The 21,094-nt window shown below is 59.0% G+C and overlaps 2 protein-coding genes across 2 annotated transcripts in view; both read left to right on the top strand.

The window, feature by feature from the left end:
* LAMC3 (laminin subunit gamma 3) overlaps positions 1 to 5,141 on the top strand; it is a 55,245-nt gene extending 50,104 nt beyond the window's left edge. Inside the window, exons 25-28 of the mRNA XM_081803780.1 lie at positions 113 to 312; positions 880 to 1,026; positions 1,140 to 1,239; positions 3,658 to 5,141. Coding sequence (XP_081659906.1) covers positions 113 to 312; positions 880 to 1,026; positions 1,140 to 1,239; positions 3,658 to 3,908 — 698 coding nt within the window. The 3' untranslated portion in view covers positions 3,909 to 5,141. The remainder of the gene's footprint in view (positions 1 to 112; positions 313 to 879; positions 1,027 to 1,139; positions 1,240 to 3,657) is intronic.
* Positions 5,142 to 8,393: 3,252 nt separating this feature from the next.
* AIF1L (allograft inflammatory factor 1 like) overlaps positions 8,394 to 21,094 on the top strand; it is a 21,725-nt gene continuing 9,024 nt past the window's right edge. Inside the window, exons 1-3 of the mRNA XM_081803781.1 lie at positions 8,394 to 8,544; positions 8,718 to 8,779; positions 19,176 to 19,242. Coding sequence (XP_081659907.1) covers positions 8,514 to 8,544; positions 8,718 to 8,779; positions 19,176 to 19,242 — 160 coding nt within the window. The 5' untranslated portion in view covers positions 8,394 to 8,513. The remainder of the gene's footprint in view (positions 8,545 to 8,717; positions 8,780 to 19,175; positions 19,243 to 21,094) is intronic.

Consider the following 21,094-nt stretch of genomic DNA (forward strand, 5'->3'; position numbering starts at 1 on the left):
CTCCTCTCACGTCGACTATGGGCCCGAGGCAGTGACTGCCTGCCTGGCAGGCTCCTGAGGGGTGAGCCCGCCCTGCTGACACAGCCCGCCCCCCCACCCCCCGGGTTTGCAGGAATGAAGCGGCAGTTTCCTCGGCCCAGGGACCAGGCCATGCTGGGGAGGAAGGCAGGCATCGTCAGGAGCAGGCTCCTCACCGACTTGAGAAAGAAGACCAAGCAGGCGGAGAGAATGCTGGGGAACGCAGCGTCTGTCTCTTCCAGTGCCAAGAAGAAGGGCAGGGAAGCCGAGGTGTTGGCCAAAGACAGTGCTAAGGTCAGGGCCATGGGTGTGACAACAGTGACGTCCCTGCTTTCTGGGCCTGTGGGAGGACTGTTCTAGAAGAGCTGCCCCTTCTGTAGGTGAAACGTGGTCCCTACGGATCTGCCCCCTTCCATGTAACCCATGCTGAACCCTCCGCACTTACCGAGAGCTTAGGGGGCCCCAGGCTCGAAGCCCTGGAGCGTCCTGCAAGTGACCCTGTTGATCCCTCAAGAAATAGAGGTCACTGTTGTCGCTGGTGAAGACCCCGAGGACCAGCCCGGTTTAGTGACTTAAGTCACATAACCAGGACTCTCACCTAGGTCAGCCTGGCTTTACTCTCCCAAACTTCTAGGCTCTTGTTTTTTAATTGGGGCCAAAGGCTAATCCGTGTGCGTCCTTCTAGGCCCCCGCTGGCTCTGTGCATCTAGCCAGCATCCGGTCTGTGTTTGTGGAATGAATGAATGATCCCGGGCTCATACTGACGACTGACGATTGGCATTATGGTCGTCAGTGCTCTTCACCTCTGAAAGGACTCAGTCCATTCACCCTCTTCTCCCTCTGCTGCTGCCCACCCCCCAGCTCGCCAAGGCCTTGCTCAGGGAGGGCAAGCAGGAGCACCGCCGGGCAGGCCGGCTCTCCAGCCAGACGCGGGCGACGTTCCGACAGACCTCCCGGCAGGTGCTAGCCTCACAGGCCCGAAGACAGGAGATGGAGGAAGCAGAGCTGGTATGTATGCGTCCCAAGACCCGCCCCCCCAACACTCCCATTTCCTGCTGGCCCCCGAGCCAGCAGGGAGCCGAGCCAGCAGGGAGCCGTTCAAGCTCTCCCTCCCGCCCCAGATGGGTGCAGAGCTGAATGCCTTGGAGCAGCAGATCTGGGAATCGCGCACCTCCCTGGAGAAGGATGTCCAGGTCTTGTTGGAGCTGCTCGCCAGGCTGGGTAAGGAGACCCCTGGGTCCCTGGAGCACCCCCAGGAGCTTCTGTGAGGCCCTGTCCTAGAGAAGATTTCCTCCTCGCCCCCAGCCGCCCACTGTCCCTCATCCCCAGCCACAAGCATTTGAAATAGCTCCAGGCCCCCGTACAAAGTGGGGCTAGTGTCACTGTGTGCCTCCAGGGGCCGCCAGTCTGGCGGGGGTGGGGGTGGGGGCTTGGCTGGGAGAAGACTCAGCAGACAGAACACCTGCAGGGACCACAGGAGCAGATGGGCCCTGAGTGGTTGAGGGTTTTAGAGAAGGAGAGGGGATGTCACGGAAGCAAGGACGGCATTCAGAATCAGGTGCTGGTTTGGAACCAGACCAAGACTCAAGTCCGGTGCTTTCCCTTCCCTGGCTGTGAGACCCTGGGAAAACCTGAACCTCAGTTCCCTCATCTGTAAAATGGGAGTAAACACCAGCATAATTTAGAGAGTGCTTTCCACGCTGTGTGGTGAGAGTCAGTGAGCCGCGGCTCCCAGGGAGGAGGAAGAATGGAGATGAGCCTCAGCAAAGAGACGTTTCAGACAAGTGGGAGAGCACCCAGCAAGGCCTGGAGGCCTCAGAGCGGGGGGCGTGGGGGGAGCACAGTAGGCATGCGTTTTTAAAAATTGTGGTAAAACACTCGTAACACAAAATTGGCCGTTTTAACCGTCTTTAAGCACCCACTTCAGTGGCATTAAGTCCATTCACACTGTTGTGCAGCTGTCCCTGCCACCCATCTCCAGAACCTTCTCTTCTCAAACCGAAACACTGCGCCCGTTAGACATGAACTCCCTGCTGCCCCCAGCCCCTGGCACCCCCATCTTCTCTTCGGTCTCTATGAACTTGACACTGCAGGGACCTCCCGTCAGTGGACTCACACCCAGTATGTGTCCTTCTGTGACTGGCTTCTGCCACTTAGTGTCACGTCCTCAGGGTCACCTACATAACAGCACGCACGTGCCCTTATTATTAATAAGGGGAAGAATTGCCGTGTTCCGCACTGTGTCCACATGCCAGGCCCACGCTAAGCTCTGCGCGCACGTGATTTCCTAGAATTCCCTGCTCTTGCCATTTTGCAGACAGGCGATCTGAGGCACAGAGAGTTTAAACGATGTGCCCAGGGTCCCACGGCCAGTCAGTGGGGAAGTTGAGGTTCGCACGCAGATCTATTGATTCGGGGTGCCCACTGGCAGCCGCTGGTCTGTACCCGACGCCAAGGACTCAGACTACTGGCCGCAGTGCCCGGCACGGGGCGGGCGCTCTGCGAGGCTAACCTGCTCTGGCTGTTGTCGTTTATTCACGTGCTGTGCTTGGCTTGGGGGCGCAGGCGTGAGCAGCACCCAGCAGGACCCTGCCTGGGAGCCCCCACGGGGCGGGTGGAGTGTGGCTGCAACCTGAACGTGAATCTTGAAGGCCAGGCAGTTTGGACTTCCCTGTGGGCGGAGGTCTTTGCTGGGAGCGGGATCTGCCCAGGCCGGCAGGGCTCAGCTCCCCAATGCCTCTTCCTGCCACTTCCCCCCCACCCGTGCCCTCAGCTCTTGCCACTACCTGCCCTCCAGCCCCCACCTTCGTTGCCCAGGAAATTTGGGGCTCGGGGGAGCCCTGGGCCCGGTGGGATCCTGTGGGATTAGAAGCCATTTAGAACTTACTTCCCCATCCGCACTACTCTCCCACTTGGCTGAACCTCGTCTTCCTGTTGAATGTCACCCTTAAATGACAAAGTGAGAAGGGCCAGGTCGGGGAGACAGCCGGCGGATTCCATGCCACCACCACCCCCACCACCAAGTTCAAATGTGAGCGCCGGGCCCCACGTCCTTGTTTTACGCTCGGAGAGGCTCTGGGAAATACTGAACGCCAAGAAACAGAGTTACCCCGTGCTGGGCCAGGACGAGACCCCGCTGCCTGCTCACAGGGCCAGCAGCCCTTCCCGCCCCATCTGCTCTCCCAGCCCTCATTCTAATGCCAGAGATGCTTCTTTTTACCCCAGTGGCTGGCCACGTCTCGGCACACGTGGCATCTGTAAATGTGTGCTCTCGGCAAGGCGGCACGTATGTTGGAGCCAGCGGGAATCGTGGGGACCCTGTGTGCACACACGGCTTTAGGAAATGGGCTCAGGACCCACACAGGGTGTCCCTTTTATCAATAACAGTAATAACCACAACAAAAATGAACAGTTGCCCACTGCTGCCTAGGGGGAAAGTTCCAGAGTCTTCATGTGAATCCAGTGGGGTGTCCAGACCAGGCACACTGCCTTCTCTGTCCCTTGCTTTCCTGGTGGATCGTGGGCAGTCAGAATCCTGGAAGGTTTGGGCCGGCAAGGCTCTCGGGGGTGGGGGCCGAACAGGCTCTGGGGCCCGCCAGGGACCTGGCCCGTGCTGAGGCTGTCCGTGCCCCTCTGCAGAGTCGCTGGACACCCATCAAGCCCCAGCCCAGGCCCTGAACGAGACCCAGTGGGCCCTGGAGCGCCTGAGGCTGCAGCTGAGCCCGCCGGGGGCCCTGCAGGGGAAACTGAGGCTGTTGCAGCAGGAGTCCGAGCAGCAGGAGCTGCAGATCCAGAGCTTCGAGAACGACCTCGCTGAGATCCGTGCTGACAAGCAGAACCTGGAGGCCATTCTGCATAGCCTGCCCCAGAGCTGTGCCACCTGGCAGTGAAGGCCCCCCAGGCGCCCCCACCCCCCGCCGCTATGGCCCTAGCCCGGGGCAGGAACACACACCACACAGGTGCAGTCCTGCAGGCGCTGCGTATCCAGCCCAAGCGAATACTCACGTAGCCTTCCGAGTCCAGGACCGCCAGGGTCAGCGTACGTGCACAGTTCACCCGGGCAGGCACTCCCATGCCGTGATGCATAAACACGCGCAGCCCAGTGTCGATAACACCTACGTGCGCACATTGTGGGGACACGCCTGTGTGCATGATGCACACACGTATGCTCGCTCCCCCGTGCGTGCACACAGTACACTCAGTCCACAGCCGGTTACCGCACATCAGCTGTGCACCCCTCTCCCCCCGATGCTTTAACATACCCTCCGCACCACCACACTCACTCTTGCTCCGGAAGGCGAGGACCCAGGCAGAGCTGGTGCCTGAGAGGCTGAGGGGGGCCAACCGCAGAGATCCAGGATGGGTTCAGCAAGAGCCAGAGCCCCCAGCCCCGGAACTGCCCCCTGTCCTGCTGCAGGACATCCCGGGACACCCGCCCATCACCTGCTCCGCGCAGCTGAGGGACCAGGCAGGCCAAGAGATGCAAGATCCTCAGCAGCAATCTGGGGGGGTCTCAGGAACCTGAGGCCCGGGGACCTCGTGGGCTGTGGTGCAGCCTACTCGGCCCGCCAGGAGGATGGCCCACCCCTGCACGGTTATCACTGGCATCGTGGAATGCTTGGTCTCGGGACCCTGGGAATAGCCTGCCCTGGGCCGGGTGCTCCTTTCAGCCTTGGCCTAGCCAGAGAGCTGGGCCTCAAGGGCCTGAGGGGGCGTGGGTCAGGGGGACTAGGGTCCTGGGGGAGCTCCTCTTTGGGACCCCAAGACCCTAGCCGGCCTTTGACTGATTGACACTGGCCCTGAGGCCCTGCGGCCCCACCTGCCACAGGGGAGGCCCCTGCTGGGTGTGGAGGCCTGGCTGCCACTCCAGCCTGTCCTGCTGGGGAGCTCCCCCTGTGGTCAGGCCCTCCACCAGCCTCTGCCCAGGATTCCTGGCATTTCCTCCTGGAGCTCCTCCCCATCCCCGGGGCCCTCTTCCCGCCGGCAGCAGGCTCTCGGCACCAGGGCCCCGTGCTTCAGGAGCCCACCACCCCTCGCATGGCTTTTCTTGCCACAGGCAGGGCGGGACAGGCTGCAACATGGACCGGTTCTGTTAAATGTGAAAATAAAGGACCCCTATACTAGCTGGGTGGAATGCCTTTGGTCCTTTCCTGCTGGTTGGCAGCAGGGGCCCTGGCTGTGGGTGCAGACTCACTACCCTGGCATGTGGGTGTGCGCACCCAGCACCCGGGGAGTGGTGGAAGAATGTTCAGTGATCCGCCTTGGCCTACCTGCAGTAATAGGAAGGTGGCAAAAGCAGAGCTCATTGGGCTGGCTGGAGGGCTTGGCTAGGGTCCGATGACCACAGGCACCTGCTCTCTCCCCTCTGCTCCAGGGGATTTGTCAGGCAAAGCCTAGAAGAGTGTGAGGGGCCCTCAGCTGACATCTGGTTCGGGCTGGAGACACTGAGGCCCCACACGGTGAATTCAAAATCAAGTGTCCCCAGCACAGAAAGGCTCAGGGAGGGATGCCAATGAGGAGGAGGAGGAGAAGGAGGGCTTTGGGCCAGGCCTTAAAGGGTGGGGAGACAGAGGGAACATTCCAGGCAGGAGGGTGGGCAATAGCTCAGGGTTCATAGAGTGGGGGCCTGGCCAGCACTGATCACTCCAGAAACCCAGGTCGTGTGGGTAGGATGGATTGTGGAGCGTGTGCAGTCTAAGCTCTTGGCCACATAGTCTGAACCCCTTTCAAGTTGGTTTAAATTAAAAAGGAGAGTTCATCGGGAGGACATGGGAGGGTCTCCTAGAATCCTGGGGTGGGAAAGACTGCCAAGCCTCCGGACAGCCTGGGGTGGGACTCTCCTGCCCCTTCCCTCTGCTTCTGCCTCTGCTTCTCCCTCCATGTTTGCTGCTTTTTTTTCCCTGCAGAGCAGCTTTCTTTGCTCTTCCTGAGCTTGATGGAAGAGGATGCCCACGTTCCCCCCGCCCCAGTCCCACGTCATCAGTCAAACGCAGAGACAAGCTTGAAATTGCCCTGATTCTACCTTCTCTCAAGAGAGACAGACCCAACTTAAGCCAGCCGCCCCCCTCCAAGTCAGAATAGCAGGAGTCTCTGGGTACAAGGCCATATACTGAAAGCTTATCTGGATCCTCTCCAGATCTACTGGGGGAGAGCATTCAGAGAAGAGGCATGCTCCTCCACAGACAACCTGAAAGCCAAGGCCATGGGGGGTGAGGGCGTGTGTGTGTGTATGACATGGTGGACACCAATGACCCAGGGAGTGACTTGGAAGGTAGGAGAGGAAGGACAGGGGCAGGAGGCTGGTGCTCCACAGGGAGTTCGATGATTGGTGTCTGGTATAGGTGGTGCCAAGGAGACCAAGGTTGTTTGAAGACCCCTGGGATAGATAGGGTCTGACACCCTCAGGCCCCTCTTCCCCAACACCCAGTTTCTGTGCTGATAGATGTACACAGCCGTTCTGATGCCTGCTCTTGGCATTAAGCCCCTATCCACTCAAGCTGTGGGGCTCAGCAAAGCCCAGTCTCAGCATCCCAATGGGGGGTGGGGGGAGGCAGAACGGGCCTCCTCTCCATTCCATGGTGACGTACCTCAGGCTTGACATCTCGTGACTCATGCGGTCCCGGTCATGCCTGGTGTGGGCAGAGCCACTCTCTGGCCCCAGAGGTGGGGCTGTGCTGCGTGGAATGCGGCAGCTGTCGAGCATCTGGCGAGCAATGCAGCCCAGCAGCTGAGCCCTGGAAGGTGGGGCGGCCAACCACCGCCACGGACCAGGGCAACAGGCCATCTGAGCCTGGACTGGGAAGTATGTCATGAGGGCCCCATTCTAGGTCAGGTCCCTAATCTGGCCTCCAGATGGAACGTCTCCCATCAACCAAGGGTTGTAATTCCTAAGAATTCCTAGTTCTCCCCTGCAAGCTTTTACTCTCTGCTCAAACCACCCTGAAAGTCATAAAAGTTATAACAGCCCCTGCTTGGTGAGAGACGCTGCTTCCTCCATTCTGCAGCTCAGCATGCTGAGCCTCAAACAAGTCGGGTGCCTTGCCCAAGGTCACACGGCTTGGCCAGACCCAAACCCTAGGGGTGGATGGGCATCAAGGAATAACCTAGGGGAAGCAGGTGCTCACTGTGCTGGGGACGTGAGGCCTTGAACTGCTGCGGCCCTGCCACTGGCCCACCTCGGGACATTCCATTCTGTCCAGCCCCCTTCCTCGGGACAGCCTGGCCACTTCATCCCCCAGGGACAACCACAGAAAAGATGACCAGCTGGCCCCAGGGTCCCGATCCTGGGGGCAAGATGAAGGCAAGTCTGTGGGGAAGGAGACTTCCCAGATCCAATCCCCAGGGACACACTGTGTGTGTGTGTGTGTGTGTGTGTGTGTGTGTGTGTGTGTGTGGTGGGGAAGGGGAGCATTACTGGTGACCAGGTGTGTGTGTGTGTGTGTGTGTGTGTGTGTGTGGTGGGGGAGGGGAGCATTACTGGTGACCAGGTGTGCTGTTTGCCCAGGACAGTTCCCGCTTGTACCTGTGGCTGCCAGCATAATTACGAGGACTGCCACCCTTCACTCTCAGAAATGTCCTGGTTTGGACATGAGACTTCATCAGCGCCCTGTCACTAGTCCCTGGTTCCTACACCCCAAGCCCCACTCCCCCCAGGAGTTGGAGGCTTGGCTTATTATCATCCCAGTGGACTTGTCCCCCAGGCTTCAGCTTCCTGACTTTTCTTTTCTGTAAAATGGGGACACCAAGTCCTATTTCACAGAGTTTTGAGAATTAAACGACATAAATCTATCCTGTACTGATCTAGCAAAGTGCCTGATGCATAGTGAGTGCTCAAGAAATAGATGTTATTAACAAACCACAAATCATTCTGATTTAAAGTGTCACTAATGTCTCCGTGGCACTTTGTCATTATGCATTTCCCCAACTCCAAAAAACAAAAAAACAAAAAAACCACAAAACACTGAAAGTTTTCATATTTTTCTTTCAAGAGTTAAAAGTAAATGTTGGGGAGGCTGGCCTGCCTTCCAAAGTGCGTGCGGCGCCAAGGGCCCCGGGAACGTAACAGCTTCGGCTGGTGGAGCGCTCGCTCGCTGCCGCCGGGACCGTATTTGATCCTTAAGGCCACCCCAAGTGCGTCCTGAGATCGTCCCCACTTCCTTTTCAGGACACCGCGGCCCCGGGCGGGTAAGGGGCCTGGGGAGGTCCCGGGCAGCCCCGCGCCGTGCATTTTCCGCGCCCTCCAGCAGAGGGGCGGGCGGCGGGCGCGGCGTCCCGCATAATAGGCGCTTTGATGCCGGCGGCCGGGCGGGAGGGCCCGGGGCTGGGGGGGGCGTGGGGGGGAGGGCGGGAGGGGTGTGTCCGGCCGCCCGCGCCATCCCTCCGCCCCTCCGTCCCGCCGCCACACGCCGCCAGAGCTCGGACCGGGCGCCTGTCCCTCCTCGTCGTGCCTCGCCGCGGCCGCCAAGCCCCGAGCCGGCGGGAGCCCGCCGCTCACCATGTCGGTCGCGCTCGGCAACAGGTTCCAAGGTAGGCGCCGCCGGCCCCGCGCTGTCCCGCGCCCCTGCCCCGCCCTCCCCCCGGCGCGGAGTCCCCCGCCCGCCACCTGCGCGCGCGGGGCGGACGGCGGGGGCGGCGGCGCGCGGCCGCGGGAGAGCCCCCCACTCCCCCCGCTTCCCGGGCCGCCTCTTTGTCTCCTGCAGGAGGGAAGGCGTTCGGCTTGCTCAAAGCCCGGCAGGACAGGAGGCTGGCCGAGATCAACCGGGTAAGCGCGCGCCGCCACGGGCGCCTTGCGAGTCGCCCCCAGATATCCCAGCGCCCCTCAGGTCCCACCTCCGTCTGCGAGGCCGTGCCTGCCGCAACCTCAACGCCCTTCTCTTCTTCCTCTGGGCTCCCCCCAAGTTCCTCCCTCGGCCCCTGCCCCCGAGCCTCCGACTCCAGGTGGGTCCCCTCCACCGCCTCCACCCCCTCCGCTTCCCCCCCCCTCCGCCCAACTCGGCTCCCGCGTCTCGGGTTGCAAGTTGTTACTCTTAGACTGGGGAGGTGGGGCTCGCCCGGGAGCTTTGATGCCGCCGGGCCGGGCCTCCCCGGAAGCCCGCCTGGGACCAGCGGCAAAGATTGGGCCCAGGGAGGGAGGGAGCCCCGAAGTCTCTGAGCAGTCCCCGGTAGTACAGCCGCGGGAGGGAATGGAGGCCCAGAGAGGCTCGGTGGCTGCCCCGAGACGGCCCAGCAAGTCAGCAAGTCCAGGTGGGGCTGCCTTTAGAACCCGGGGTCCAGACTGCAGGCCGGGGCTCCCTCCTCCACAGAAAATGCAAGGCCCCACCCCCACCCCACCCCACAACTCTTTGTCACTCCAGCTTTTAGGAAAGGTTCTCTGAGACACTTGATGCTTTTCTTGTTGGACCTCGTGAATTTCTTTATAGAAATGTGCTGTTGCCAGGCACAATGGGAGCTCCGTAAACATTTGCTTCATGACCACGTAAATTCTAGAAGATAAGGAGAAGTGTCAGGGTCTGCCTGGATTGGCCAAAGCTCAAAGGCAGCACAGCCCGAGCTTTGGGGTTCTGTGAGATCTGGACTCAGGCCTGGCCTCCATCTGGTACCCCAGTCTCAGAACGAAGTTGGGGTCACCATGAGGGTTCACCAAGGGAAGGCATGTAGTGTGCATGGTTCAGTACCTGGCAGGAGGGATGACTTCTGTGGACCGTGCGAGAATTCTTTCCTAAGGTCGGCATCTCCCAGATCCCCTCCTAACAGGCCGCATAGGCATGCCCACTGAAACAAGGCTGGGCATTTCCCCCTCCTGGCTCCCTCAGCTGCAGGGCACCCAAGGTCCAAACCCAGCTTAGAGTCCCCAAATGGGAAGCTGGTGAGGTTCAGCAGGGTCCGGGTCAAGGCTGCGTGGAGGTGGGTCTGGGGGCCGTGGCACGGCTGTCCTATTTTGTAGTATTTCTTCTCGCCTGGGCTTGCAGTCTTGATTCCCTCCTTGATTTTTTTTTTTTTTTTTGGAGTGTCTGGAAGGAGGCAGCCTATCTGATTTCATCCTGCTGGCTGTAGGAATCCCAAGCAGGGCTCTGGGGACCCGGGGTCCCTCCCAAGTCAACTCTAGTCCCTTCTGTACCATCATCACCCTGCCTCTTGGGGCCGTCTTGAGCACAGCTGAAAGGGAGACTGGACGTGTGGCTGGGGCTCTCAGGGGTCCAGGCTGCTGGGCTCCCTCCCTGTTTACTCTGCAGCCAGCCCGCCCTTGGTCTTGGCTGCTCTTGCCCCCTGGACAGAAGCCTGAAACCCTGACCTCATACAGCCCCCTGGGCCACTCAACAGGGCGGGTTCCAAGCTGGCTGAATCCACCCACAGCCAGCAGGAATGGGAGAGAGGGCTCTACGGTCACACAAACCACAGTTGCTGAGAATGTGTGGGACTTTCGTGCCAGTCCTGCCCTGGGTGGGGGGCAAACCAGGGCAGGGGGCGGGGTGCAGTAAGCTTCTGGGTGGTTTGAGAGGTGGACTGGCTTGGCTCGGAAGGAGGTGGGGCAGTGGCTCTCAGGGGCTGATCTGGACAGTGCTGGGACTGGAGAAAGTGAGCAAGAGGGGGCCATGGGGACCCCAAAGCCCAGAGAGGGCAGGCAGCTGGCTAAGGCCACATAGAAGCCTGTGACAGAGCTTGCGGTCTAGTGTCCTTTCCCTGCCTAGAAGCTTTTCTGAGCCCCCCCATGCAAACCCAGGCTGCTGTCTGGCTGTTGGATCAAACCAGAGGAAGGGGACTTCAGGATCAAACCAGAAGTTTAAGCTGCTCCCTCACCCCCAGGAGGTCAAGCCCCCCCCCCCCCATAGTGTGGAGTCCTGAGTGGGGGTGAAGGGGTGGGCAGAGTGCTCAATGGCTCTATGACCTTGGGCATGCCACTTGAGATAATGGTAGTTTGGTTGCGGTGATTTTTCAGGGCGATAATCTATGTAAGATACAAAGCTGTCATGATCGTGTCATCGGTTTGTTTGGTGATTGAAGACGCAGGGAGTGGAATCCCAGGGGCAAGGTCTGAGACAAGCTGTGGGCTGCACCCTTCCATGCGGCAGAACCTTAGTCTTCCCAGCCTGAAGTGGGAGCAGTGATCCCTGCTCTGTCCCTGCGACAATCAGTGGAGATGAGCAGACAGGAGCTCTTTGCAGACTGAGGGAGTCGCTCTGTTTGAGGGTCTGAGTCCGCTTCACCCATGACCGGGACCACAGCAGAAGTTCCCCAGGGTGGGCGGATTCTAGAGGGAACCATGTTGTCAGCCCAGAAGCCCAGAAAAGACTGCCTTTCTTTGGGGTGCAGCTTCACCGCCCCCATTGGACCAGAGCTTCTAGGGGGCCGGATGGAGCAGTTTCCCGGTGGCCCTGCGGAAGGAGGAGCGCTTGGAGGATGGGGCTTCATGACTCACTGGGCTGCATGTGCTTGGGGGCTTCTCCGGGCCAACACCCCAGTTCCCTCTGGGGCCTTCCCCCCACCCCAGGGCCGGGCCAGCTTCCAGGGGGTAGCAGGGCAGCTCAGTCTCAGCTATTGTTGTTATAAGGGTCAGGAGCAAAAGTAGAAGGAGACTTGGGTGGACCTGGGGGGTCCTGGGGGGCCGCATGGAAATGCACTTTTTTTTTTGGTTTCGCTCTAGTCTTTGTGATCCTTTTCTGAGGCCTTGGCATGAGCTGGGCAGCGTGCCAGGAGTGCTCTGGGCATTATCGCATGGAATGCTCACTCTCATCTCGTGAGTGTCTATTCCCATTTTACGGAAAACAAGACTCAGAGGGGCTGAGTAAATTGCCTGAAGCCAGCCTGTCTGCCGTGCGTGTGCGTGTGCGTGCGCGTGCAAGCACGTGTGGGCATTCTCGGCACTACTGAAGCGGGCAGGACCTGCGCGCGCCTCCTCCTCCCCCCCACATAGCTGACATTCCCTGAGCCTTGGTGGCATGGCAGGTGACCCCGGGCCAGCCAGGCCTGACCTTATATGGCAACGGGACAAATTCTCGCCAGCTTCCCACAGGGACAGAGAGAAGCAGTGAGGCTGGGGGGGGGGGACGGTGCCCCGCAGAGTGCCCTCACCCTTGGGACTGAGCAGGAGGAGCCCAGAGGATGGCAAGGGCTGCATCTGGAACCATCCAGGGGCCAGGATCTCGAACCAATAACGTGGGTCGTGCGTTTGCCCCGTGCGCAGGACTTGACGTGCATCATCTCAGTGACTCCTCTGGATGGAGCGCTTGATTAGATGGATGTGCAGGAGGAATCTATAAACATCCCCGTGGGACAGGGATTACTCAGGCTCACGTTTTAGAGATGAGGAAACAGCCTCGGTGAAGTCACCTGCCCAAGGTCACCCAGCCAGGAAGTGGCAGAGCAGGGATTCTGACCCTAACGGCACCTGTGGCCCGCCCGGGACGCTGCCCGCCAGGGGCCTCTCCTGCCTAGGTGATAAGGATCTCTGGCTACTGTCTCACCTTCCCAGCCCTCCTGGGTCGAGTGAAGGGCACTCGGCATTCCCTGCAGCATTTAGGGGCCCAGTGGTTATTTCAGAGCCCATGCACCGTCTGTACTGGGAAGAGTTGGACAGGGCAGGCTGCGGATCTGTGCCCCGGTGTTATATGTCCCCAACCTGCCCCAGCAATAGGGGACCTCTGAGACCTGAGCCAGGCACTGCGCAGGTGCATCTCTTTCCCTGTGTACCCTGTGCCACCCTGTCTGTCCCTGCCCGGGTGAATGTGCCCAGCTGGCATCGCCGGGCACCCGTCTCTCTTGCTCTTCCTTAATATATTATAAGGGAGATGGTGATAAGCGGCCACGTGAGCCTCCGAGGATTCAGTGTCCCCGCAGGTACAGCCGGTCTTGACCTTGGCGTGGCCGCGTCCCAGGAAGCCGGGGATGGAATTTCTGTCGGGTCTGCTTCATTTGTGTAGTCTGTGGGGTGTTTTTCTTCAGCTGCCCCATCTGCTGGCAAGGATGCTGCATCCAGCTGAGGCCCCGGAGCTGCCGTGGGGAACGTGAGCCTGCTGTCCTTGTGGTGCACGTTACAGGCTCTTGCACACCAAGCACCAGGCACGGACCTGGCCCTGGCCCCTTAAGAGCCTGTGGGTTGCGTCAGAGGCATCTTGGCCCAGGCCCGGTATGGTGCTGCCTGTCCTTGGGGGTTTTGCCCAGGGCTTCAGCCACCAGCTCCTTGGATGGCCTCCAAGATGGTGATATCTGCCCGCCCCAAAATTCTGCTGCAGCTAATACATAAAGACAAGCCTGGAGGGCCAGGAGCAAGCCTCCGGGAACAGGTGCTAGAGCTATCAGCCCAGAAAGAGAGTTACGGAGGGGAGAGCCGGCAGGTGGCAGGGATCCGGAAGGCCGGACACAACAGGGGCTGCCAACCTCAGCTGGTTTTGGAAACATTCCCTTCCCGGCACAAGTGCCTAGATGGGGCTCCCAGGGATGGGGGGTAGATTCTGATGTGCATCAGAGGTTGGAGAGGACGGGGAGAGGCAGCGGCGAGCAGGTGTGGCTGTGGGCGCCGTCCCCTGGGGCTGAGGTGGGAGCACTCTGTCCCGTGTGGACGGCCCGTCACTGCCAAGTCTGCCAGGTGTCCAAGGACAAATCAAAGCTTGCCCTTGCAAAGGGATGGCCAAAGGGTCGCGGCTTACCAGGAGGACTCCGTGGCGCAGTGTGGGACAGAGAGTTGTGGGTAGGTCTCCGCCCTTCCCCTGCTCACGTTTATCTCTTGGTGAGGCTTGAGTTTGGGTGATCCAAACACATCGTAGTAACTGCTAACACTTAGTGAGTGTGCTAGGAGCCAGGCTCTCTATGCAGTTAGCTCATTTAATCCTTACACCAACCCAATGAGGAGGTTCTATCATTATGATCGCATTTTACGGATGAGGAAGCTGAGGCCCAGAGTGGTAAAGCAAGTTGCCCAGGGCCACAGAGCTAGCTGGGATTTGAACCCAGGCAACTCGATTCAACCTCCCTCCCCAAGCCCCCTGTCCCGCACACCCCGCACCCAGGGAGTTTATGTGGGTCTCCTGACCACTGTGGCTTGAGGCAAGACTTTCCCTTCTGGGGCCTCAGTTTCCCCAGCTATGGAACAAAGAGGACTAGCTGGATGCTCTGAGCCGTCCCTTCCAGGTTCTGTGTCTGTGTGGGTATTTAGCAGAGTCCTGCCACATTCCTGGGCCTTGCCCGTGGACACTCCGGTTGAGGCTCGCAGCTTCCTGTTTTTGACCTCAGACTCCTGCCCACTTGCGGATTCTGGCTCTTTGCCAGGGACTGACCAGGCCACCATTTCAGAGCCCAGGGGCCCCCTGCACCCCTCATCCCTAGAGGCCCTAACAACAGTTTCTGCAGCTGGAAAAACTGGTCTTTTGGGACAGTGAGTTGGAGGGGGAGAGGGGCATGGGGCTGGAGGAATGCATCCACACACCCTCTGCATCCCCCTAGAGGGCTATAGAGTGGTTCCCTGGCCCCTGGAATAACCTCCTTCTGCAGCTGCCCAAGAGTGAAAGGTAACTCTCGGTATTGACTTTCTTTGCCCAGAAACCTGTGGCCAGGCCACCCTCTCCTTGTTTGGGGCAGGGAAGGAGCTGGGATGGTGAAGGGAGGTAGACTTTGTTTGAATTGTTAAAACTTCGTAACGTTGAGCAAGCTGAGCAACGTCTCTGGGCCTCAGTTGTCCCATCTATCCAAGGGGAACACCCGGAAAGGGGAAAGAGAAATCATAACCAGCCTAAGTCAGGGGAGGGGGTTTGCTTCTGAATCTGTTTAATAGCTGATGAAGGTCTGAATGGTGAGCTGTGGGGTTGTAAGTGGATTATATGCATGTAAGTGTTAGGAGGTCCCAATAATAAGCGGCTAACGTTTATGTAGTATTTACTAGGGGCCAGGCGCTGTCCGAGCACTTCACGTGTATTTGCTTGCATCCTGCGGTTCTCAGGCCAAGCCTAGGAGATGTTTTTATCCTTCCGACAGATGAAGGCACCAAGGCACAGACAAATGAAGTCTTTTTCACACAGCTACTCAGTGGTTCGATCCCAGGCCTTGGGGCTCCAGCTCACCCTCTTTTGCTTTTGTTCCAAACATCTGCGGTGGCTTCTCTTTCTCCTCTTCCTGGGGACCCAGGGTACCTGCCTGCTGGGCATGGCTGTGCCCCGAGGCTGGGCAAGGATCCGGGGTGGGGGCGGGAGGACGCCTGGAAGTGGGGAGGCTGAGGGCTGTGCCTGAGCAGGAACCAAGAATCCAAAGCGTGGAGCCGGGCGGGGTGCGGGGGGAGAGATGGCAGCCCCACCAATGGAAACTCCTGTTTCTGCTGCCCACCTGCCCCCGCTGGTGCCCTGCCAAAGGCCTGGTCCACAGAGCTGCCCCAAGCCTGGGGTCAGCAAGGCTTGCCCAGCCACGCGTGAACAGGTCAGATGCCTCTCCCAGCCCTGGCCACTCTGTGGCTCTAGCCCTTGTCATTTGGGGCTCTGAGGAAAAATGGGATTCTCATCTCTGAGCCCCTCTAGTCTGTGTCGTACGTGTGCACGTTTGCAGAGCTGCCCACCCGTGTCAGGGCGGAGAGTGGAGAAGGTGATTCCGGGCTGAATGCCAGGCCTCTCCAGTCAACAGATGGTTCCTGAGCACCTACTCTGTGCTGGGCACTGCTGGGTGCTAGGCATCTCTGGGGCATGAGACAGTAAGCTCATCCTCCTGGCATCTGTGGCCAAAGGCTTGCCTTCCCACCCGCCCCCCCCCGGCCTCCTTCCAACAGCCACCACCTTGGGTCACTTGGATTCCTCAGCTCTGTGGAGGACTGGGACAGTCTCCACTGTGGTCGTTAATCCCAGCTCGGTCACTCGGTAGTTGTACTGCCTTGAGCAGTTCTTTATCCTCTCTGGGTCTCAGTTCATTCACTCAGCCTGCAGGTATTTATTGAGCGCCTACTATGTGCAACCTACACTGTAGCGGGGGAGACAGACCATGGACGACACCCTTAATAAGCACCACATTGTCAGTTGTGTTAGGAGGTGAGGGAGAGAGCCATGCGGGTGTGGGGGGGATGAGCGCTGCAGGGAGGGGGCGCAGCCAAGGGCAGAGTCCCTAGGTGGGAGCAAGCCCGGCATGGAGGAGACCCAGAAAGGAGGCCAGGGGGGCCGAGGCACTCACTTTAGCGGGGGTGGGGGGTGGGGCACCAATAAAACAGCACGTTAGGTGGTCAGAAGCGCGAAGGAGAAAACTGGCTTCCTCGGTGAGAAGACAATAATCGTGGCCCCCAGGGTTGCTGTACCTGCCAGCCCGGGGTCGGGCCCAGTGAACAGGAGTCACTGCCTGGTTGTCCTGTGATCGTTTGTGTGTGATTTGTCTCCAAGACCAGGGGCCATGTCCTACCCCTTGAGCCCAACCTGCCTGGATCCCCGCAGGGGGTCGCTACCTGTTGGGGACAGGCTCTGGCTGGTGCAGGATTTCTGGCCGACCAGAAGGCAGGAGCTGGGAGGGCCCCCAGGACTCTTGCCAGAGGTTTCCAGATGTTGGGCCTTGCCTGTACCCTTATGCCTCCCCCGAGAAGGTTTTCCAGTTCCCGAAATGGTAAAGCGGAGGGAACACGGGGGCGATGCCGTGAACCGAACATAGGCTAAATGGATTCCATTTAAAAATTATGAACTTCCCACTTTTATGAAATGTCCTTTTTTTAAGAGATTTTATTTATGAGAGAGAGAGAGCAGGGTGGGGGGGGAGCAGAGGGAGAGGGATAAGCTGACTCCATGCTGAGCGCAGAGCCCAACATGGGGCTCGATCTCAGGACCGCCAGATCATGACCTGAGCCGAAACCAAGAGTCAGACTCTGAACCGACTGTGCACCCAGGTGTCCCCAAAATGTCCTTTTTTGAACTCGTGGCACCTCCCTCTATTTTTTACTTTTTGGGGAAATGTTTCCTTCTGCATTATGCCAAAGTCTGGGAACCACTGACCTAGTTGTCCCTCTGCTGTGCAGATCACTGGACCTGTGACCCCGGGAGGTGCCTGGTTTGCTCGGGGCCACACACAAGAGTTAATTGTCCTACTTTGGGTCAGAGAATGGGGTGGGGGTGGGGCGGGGGGAGCTACGAGAGGGAGCCAAGAAGAAGAGAAGTCCTGGACAGAGTCAGCCAGGAGGAGGGTAGCCCAGCTCCGGCTAAGTGGGGGCAGGACCCAGCGTGGCACCTGGTAATGAGATCCAATGTGAATCTGTGGCCAATCCACACCGTGGGCGCTGGGGTTGCCCTCTGCTAGGCTGCTGGAGGCCTGGACCCTGGAGTCCAACACTCAGGTTCCAAACCAAGCCTGCGCCTTCCTAGCTATAGGGACTTCACACACATCCTCTAACCTCTCTGGCCCTGCTGTTCCCACCCTAATGAGACAGCACAGTGCCCTCCCAAAGCAGAAATGCTGCACCGGCCAGGGCTTGTCCGCAATAGGTACTGACCCCCTCTAGGGATCCAGGCAAATTGGGCTCAAGAGCCCCCAGAACCAACGAGGGGAGCCACACTGGCAGGTGGATAGCTCCTTCTCTGTCGAAGGGGGTTGAGTTAATGTGGAAGAACGTGAACCCTCGAAGGGATCCTATTCTGCCTGGCATTTAGTCATACCTGCTGCTTCTCGAGGGCTGACAAAGAAGCCTGGTACTAAGTGTTCACAGTGGGTTATCCCCGTTGAGGGGCAGGTGCCCAAGGAGGTGGATACCCTTGTGCCCATTTCACAGCTAGTGAGGGGGGGCACTGAGACCCAAACCCCGAGTACTTTATTTTCGGTTATTCTCCTATTCATTCTCCTACATTAAAGCTCTTGGGGGTTTACATGGCAGACTGGAAGGTCTTGTGTCCCGGGAGATGCGTAAGTACAGACTTGGTCACCGGTTAGTGGAATATGGCAGCAGGAATTTAGAAGCAGATGGAGTGGCGGATCTAGATAACATTTAACATCATTTTAAACATAGGCTTCTTGTAATTTCACAGTAAGGACCTTATTTCCCTGGTCTCACCTGCTCCCTTGATGCTTCGACCAGAGCCGTGTACCCTGTGGTCCTCAAAAACAGTCGAAGGAGGGGGCGATGCCCATGTCTGGTCTGCTCAGTAATGGGGAAAGCGAGGTCCAGGGAAGAGAGGGGATTTGTGGAGTCCAGGGCTAGGGTGGGGACATATCCCCTGCTTTCCCATCTGAATACAGGTTCTAGGGTGGCTTGAAGATTAGCAACAAGGCAAGCAAGCTGCCTGGCGCTGTGCCCAGCATAACAAGTGCTTACTAATTAGCGGTGTTTTGTTTTTGAAGCCGGATGAATGCCTGCTATCTGCCCATCGGGGTTAGGGAGGCGGGCTCTACAGGAGTCAGAGCCGAGGTGAAGCTCTGCGTGGGTGAGCCTCAGTTCCCTCATCTGTAAAATGGAAGTAATATAGAGCTACCTTGTGGGCCCACTGGGAGAGCCTAAGAGATCATGCGCGTTGTTGGTGTTTCATTCTGGAGGCTGTTGCTTGTGTCCCGCACCCCTCCCCCTCCTGCACATCTGGTTCTGAAAGGCATCATTTGAGGAGAAGGTGGCCCTGTTTTACAGGTGAGGACACGGACGAGAACTATATACAATCCAAGCTCCCAAGCTATAGACAATCATTTTCTGGCTAGAGCAAAGACTAACAACGCAATAGCTGCTGTTTATTGGGCACTTGCTGCATGCCAAGAGTCATACGTACACTCTCCTTGGAGTCTCTTAAAACTTGAGAAGTGGCTGTGATGATTGCACCCATTTGTCAGATAAAACAGTAGAGATCTAGGGAGGAATTAATAAGCTAGGGTCACACTTAAGAAGTTAATGCTGGAAACCCGGCAGCTTGTGTTTGGGGCTCACAGCTTCATGGATCTTGGAGCTGGGGTGCCCTGGGGGAGGAGGCCCAGGTCCCTACACTGGTAATTCAGAGGCTGGCTGAAGGTGTTCAGGGCAGACCCTCCGGGCCCCACCCCGGGCTGCCAAGCATACTTCCTGCCCACGGGGCAGATTCCTGCAGATCTGCCTCTAGGGGTTGACAGGGGGCCAGGACAAACACTGGAGCCAAGGCCGGCCACCTGGCGTGGGAGCAGACACCGGGGCTGTGGGCCTACATGTCAGCAAGTTCTGCCTGCTGACCCGGGTCTCAGCGCTGTACTTTCCACCTTCGAAGGAGTTTCTCTGTGACCAGAAGTACAGCGATGAAGAGAACCTGCCGGAGAAGCTCGCCGCCTTCAAAGGTAAGCTGGGGCTGTCTGCGCCACCCTCCCGGGAGAGCTGGGCTGGCCCCCTGGCGCATAGGATTTCTTACCCCACAAGGCCAGCCTGCGCCCCCTGCTTCTTCCAGAACGCCCTCCTCCTGGAAGCCTGTGAGATGGGATGCCCACCCCTCTACCTGCCTCCATGCTACCCCAGGCCCCTCACCCTTGCCCTCAGCCTCCCCCACCTCCCCAATCCCTCCAGCTGCTGGGCAGGCAGGGCTCAGGCTGGCTCCTGTCCGCTGCTGCCTAGGCCCTGCTCGCTCCCGGGGCCCCAGCACACAATCAGCCCTTTGTAGCAGCCCTGGCCTCTCCCCTCCGCGGGGGAGCGGCTCGGGAGCCCCTGTGCAGAATGGACGTTTGTGTCGCCACAGTGGGGCAGGGGGCAGAGTTTCTGCCCATTGAATCCCAGCAGCACGGGATGAAAAGAAAACAGGGCCCGGGAGCCCGCGCGGGGAGGGGGCGGCATAAAGGTCCCTCTGTTCCGGGCCCCGGCGCTTGGTTCCCAGCCAGCAGCCCGAAAGGAGAGGAGCTGTGCCCATAAGGAGCAGGGCAGACCCACCTTTCCTGCCTGGGAGACGCTGTCGGCGTGCAGGGAGCCCTGGCCGCCGGAGGACCTCGACGAATATCCTCGAGGCCACATCCCCCCTCCCCCACGAGTATCCTCGAGGCCACATCCCCCTTCCCCCAAGTCTTGGCGATGTGGACATCCTCCCTGCTCCAAAGGCAAAGAGCCTGCCAAGTGCTCCTCAAGCTGCTCACAGCTTCGTTGTCCTTAGGCAGGACCCTGATGGTGAAGCCTTTGTTGAGTGTTGACCTTGTGGGAAGCACTTCGAATGCTGTCTTGTGAGCTCCCCAGTCATCCCAAGTCAGCCAGGAGGGAGGTGGGTGCGAGCTTTAATTTACAGATGAAGAAACTCAGGCTCAGAGAGGTGGGGTCACTTGTGTGGGGTCACACAGCTTGCCCATGGCGGAGTTCAGGCTTGATCACGTGTTGGTCTCTCTCCAAAATCCCCTGCTCTGAACCATTACACAATGGGGCTGTTTACATTAACAAAAAGAGGAACTAGAACAGAGACATCCCGTCCCTGCCCCGTTCCACCAACCCGTCCCGCCACCCCCAGGAGAGCCACACAAAGCAGGAGCGGTCCATTCCCTTATCCCTGGGTACCAAGGGGGTCCTCTCCAGAGGTGGCTCTAGGAGGAGGGACAGAGCTCTTCTCTGCTTGTCTTCACTGGGACGTAGGCTTGGGTCCGTCAGGGTGGACCGGAACCATGGGAACTTAGCTTGGAATCAAAGGGACTGTAAAGGTTTTCAACTCACTCATTTGACCTCCAAATGAGCACCTACTATGTGCCAGCCCTACTTCAGGCCTGGGGTGCAATGGGGCACAGAGAGCCCTGAGTAAAGGAGCTTGTGTGCGGCAGGGGAGGGAGTGGGGAACAGAAGGACGCTGCAGAGCCACAGATGGCTGTAGAGGCTTTGTGGGGGTGACAGTGCCCCACCAGGAAGACTGGGGAGCCCTGAGAGCGTGAGCGGGGGCCCAGAGAATACCTGGGAGGAACATCTAGGCCGAGGGGCAGCACTCCCCGGCAGGAGTGTGGCAGGGAGGGGGTGGCGGGGTGAGGTGGAGGGATGGGCCAGGAGCAGCAGGACCTGCTGGAGTGGAGCAGAGGTGAGGGAGGAAGAGGCAGCCCGAGAGACTGGAGGGTAGACCCTCAGGAAGGTCACAGGGACCACTCCGGCCACTGGGAAGACCTTGGCCTTCTCATACTGGCTGTTCAGTGCAGACTAGACCGCGAGGACCCTGTTTTTTTGTGGTGTGTGGGGGGG

The sequence above is a fragment of the Leptonychotes weddellii genome, chromosome 14 (assembly GCF_054177405.1).
Source record: "Leptonychotes weddellii isolate Sample4059 chromosome 14, ASM5417740v2, whole genome shotgun sequence".
NCBI classification, from domain to species: Eukaryota; Metazoa; Chordata; class Mammalia; order Carnivora; family Phocidae; genus Leptonychotes; species Leptonychotes weddellii.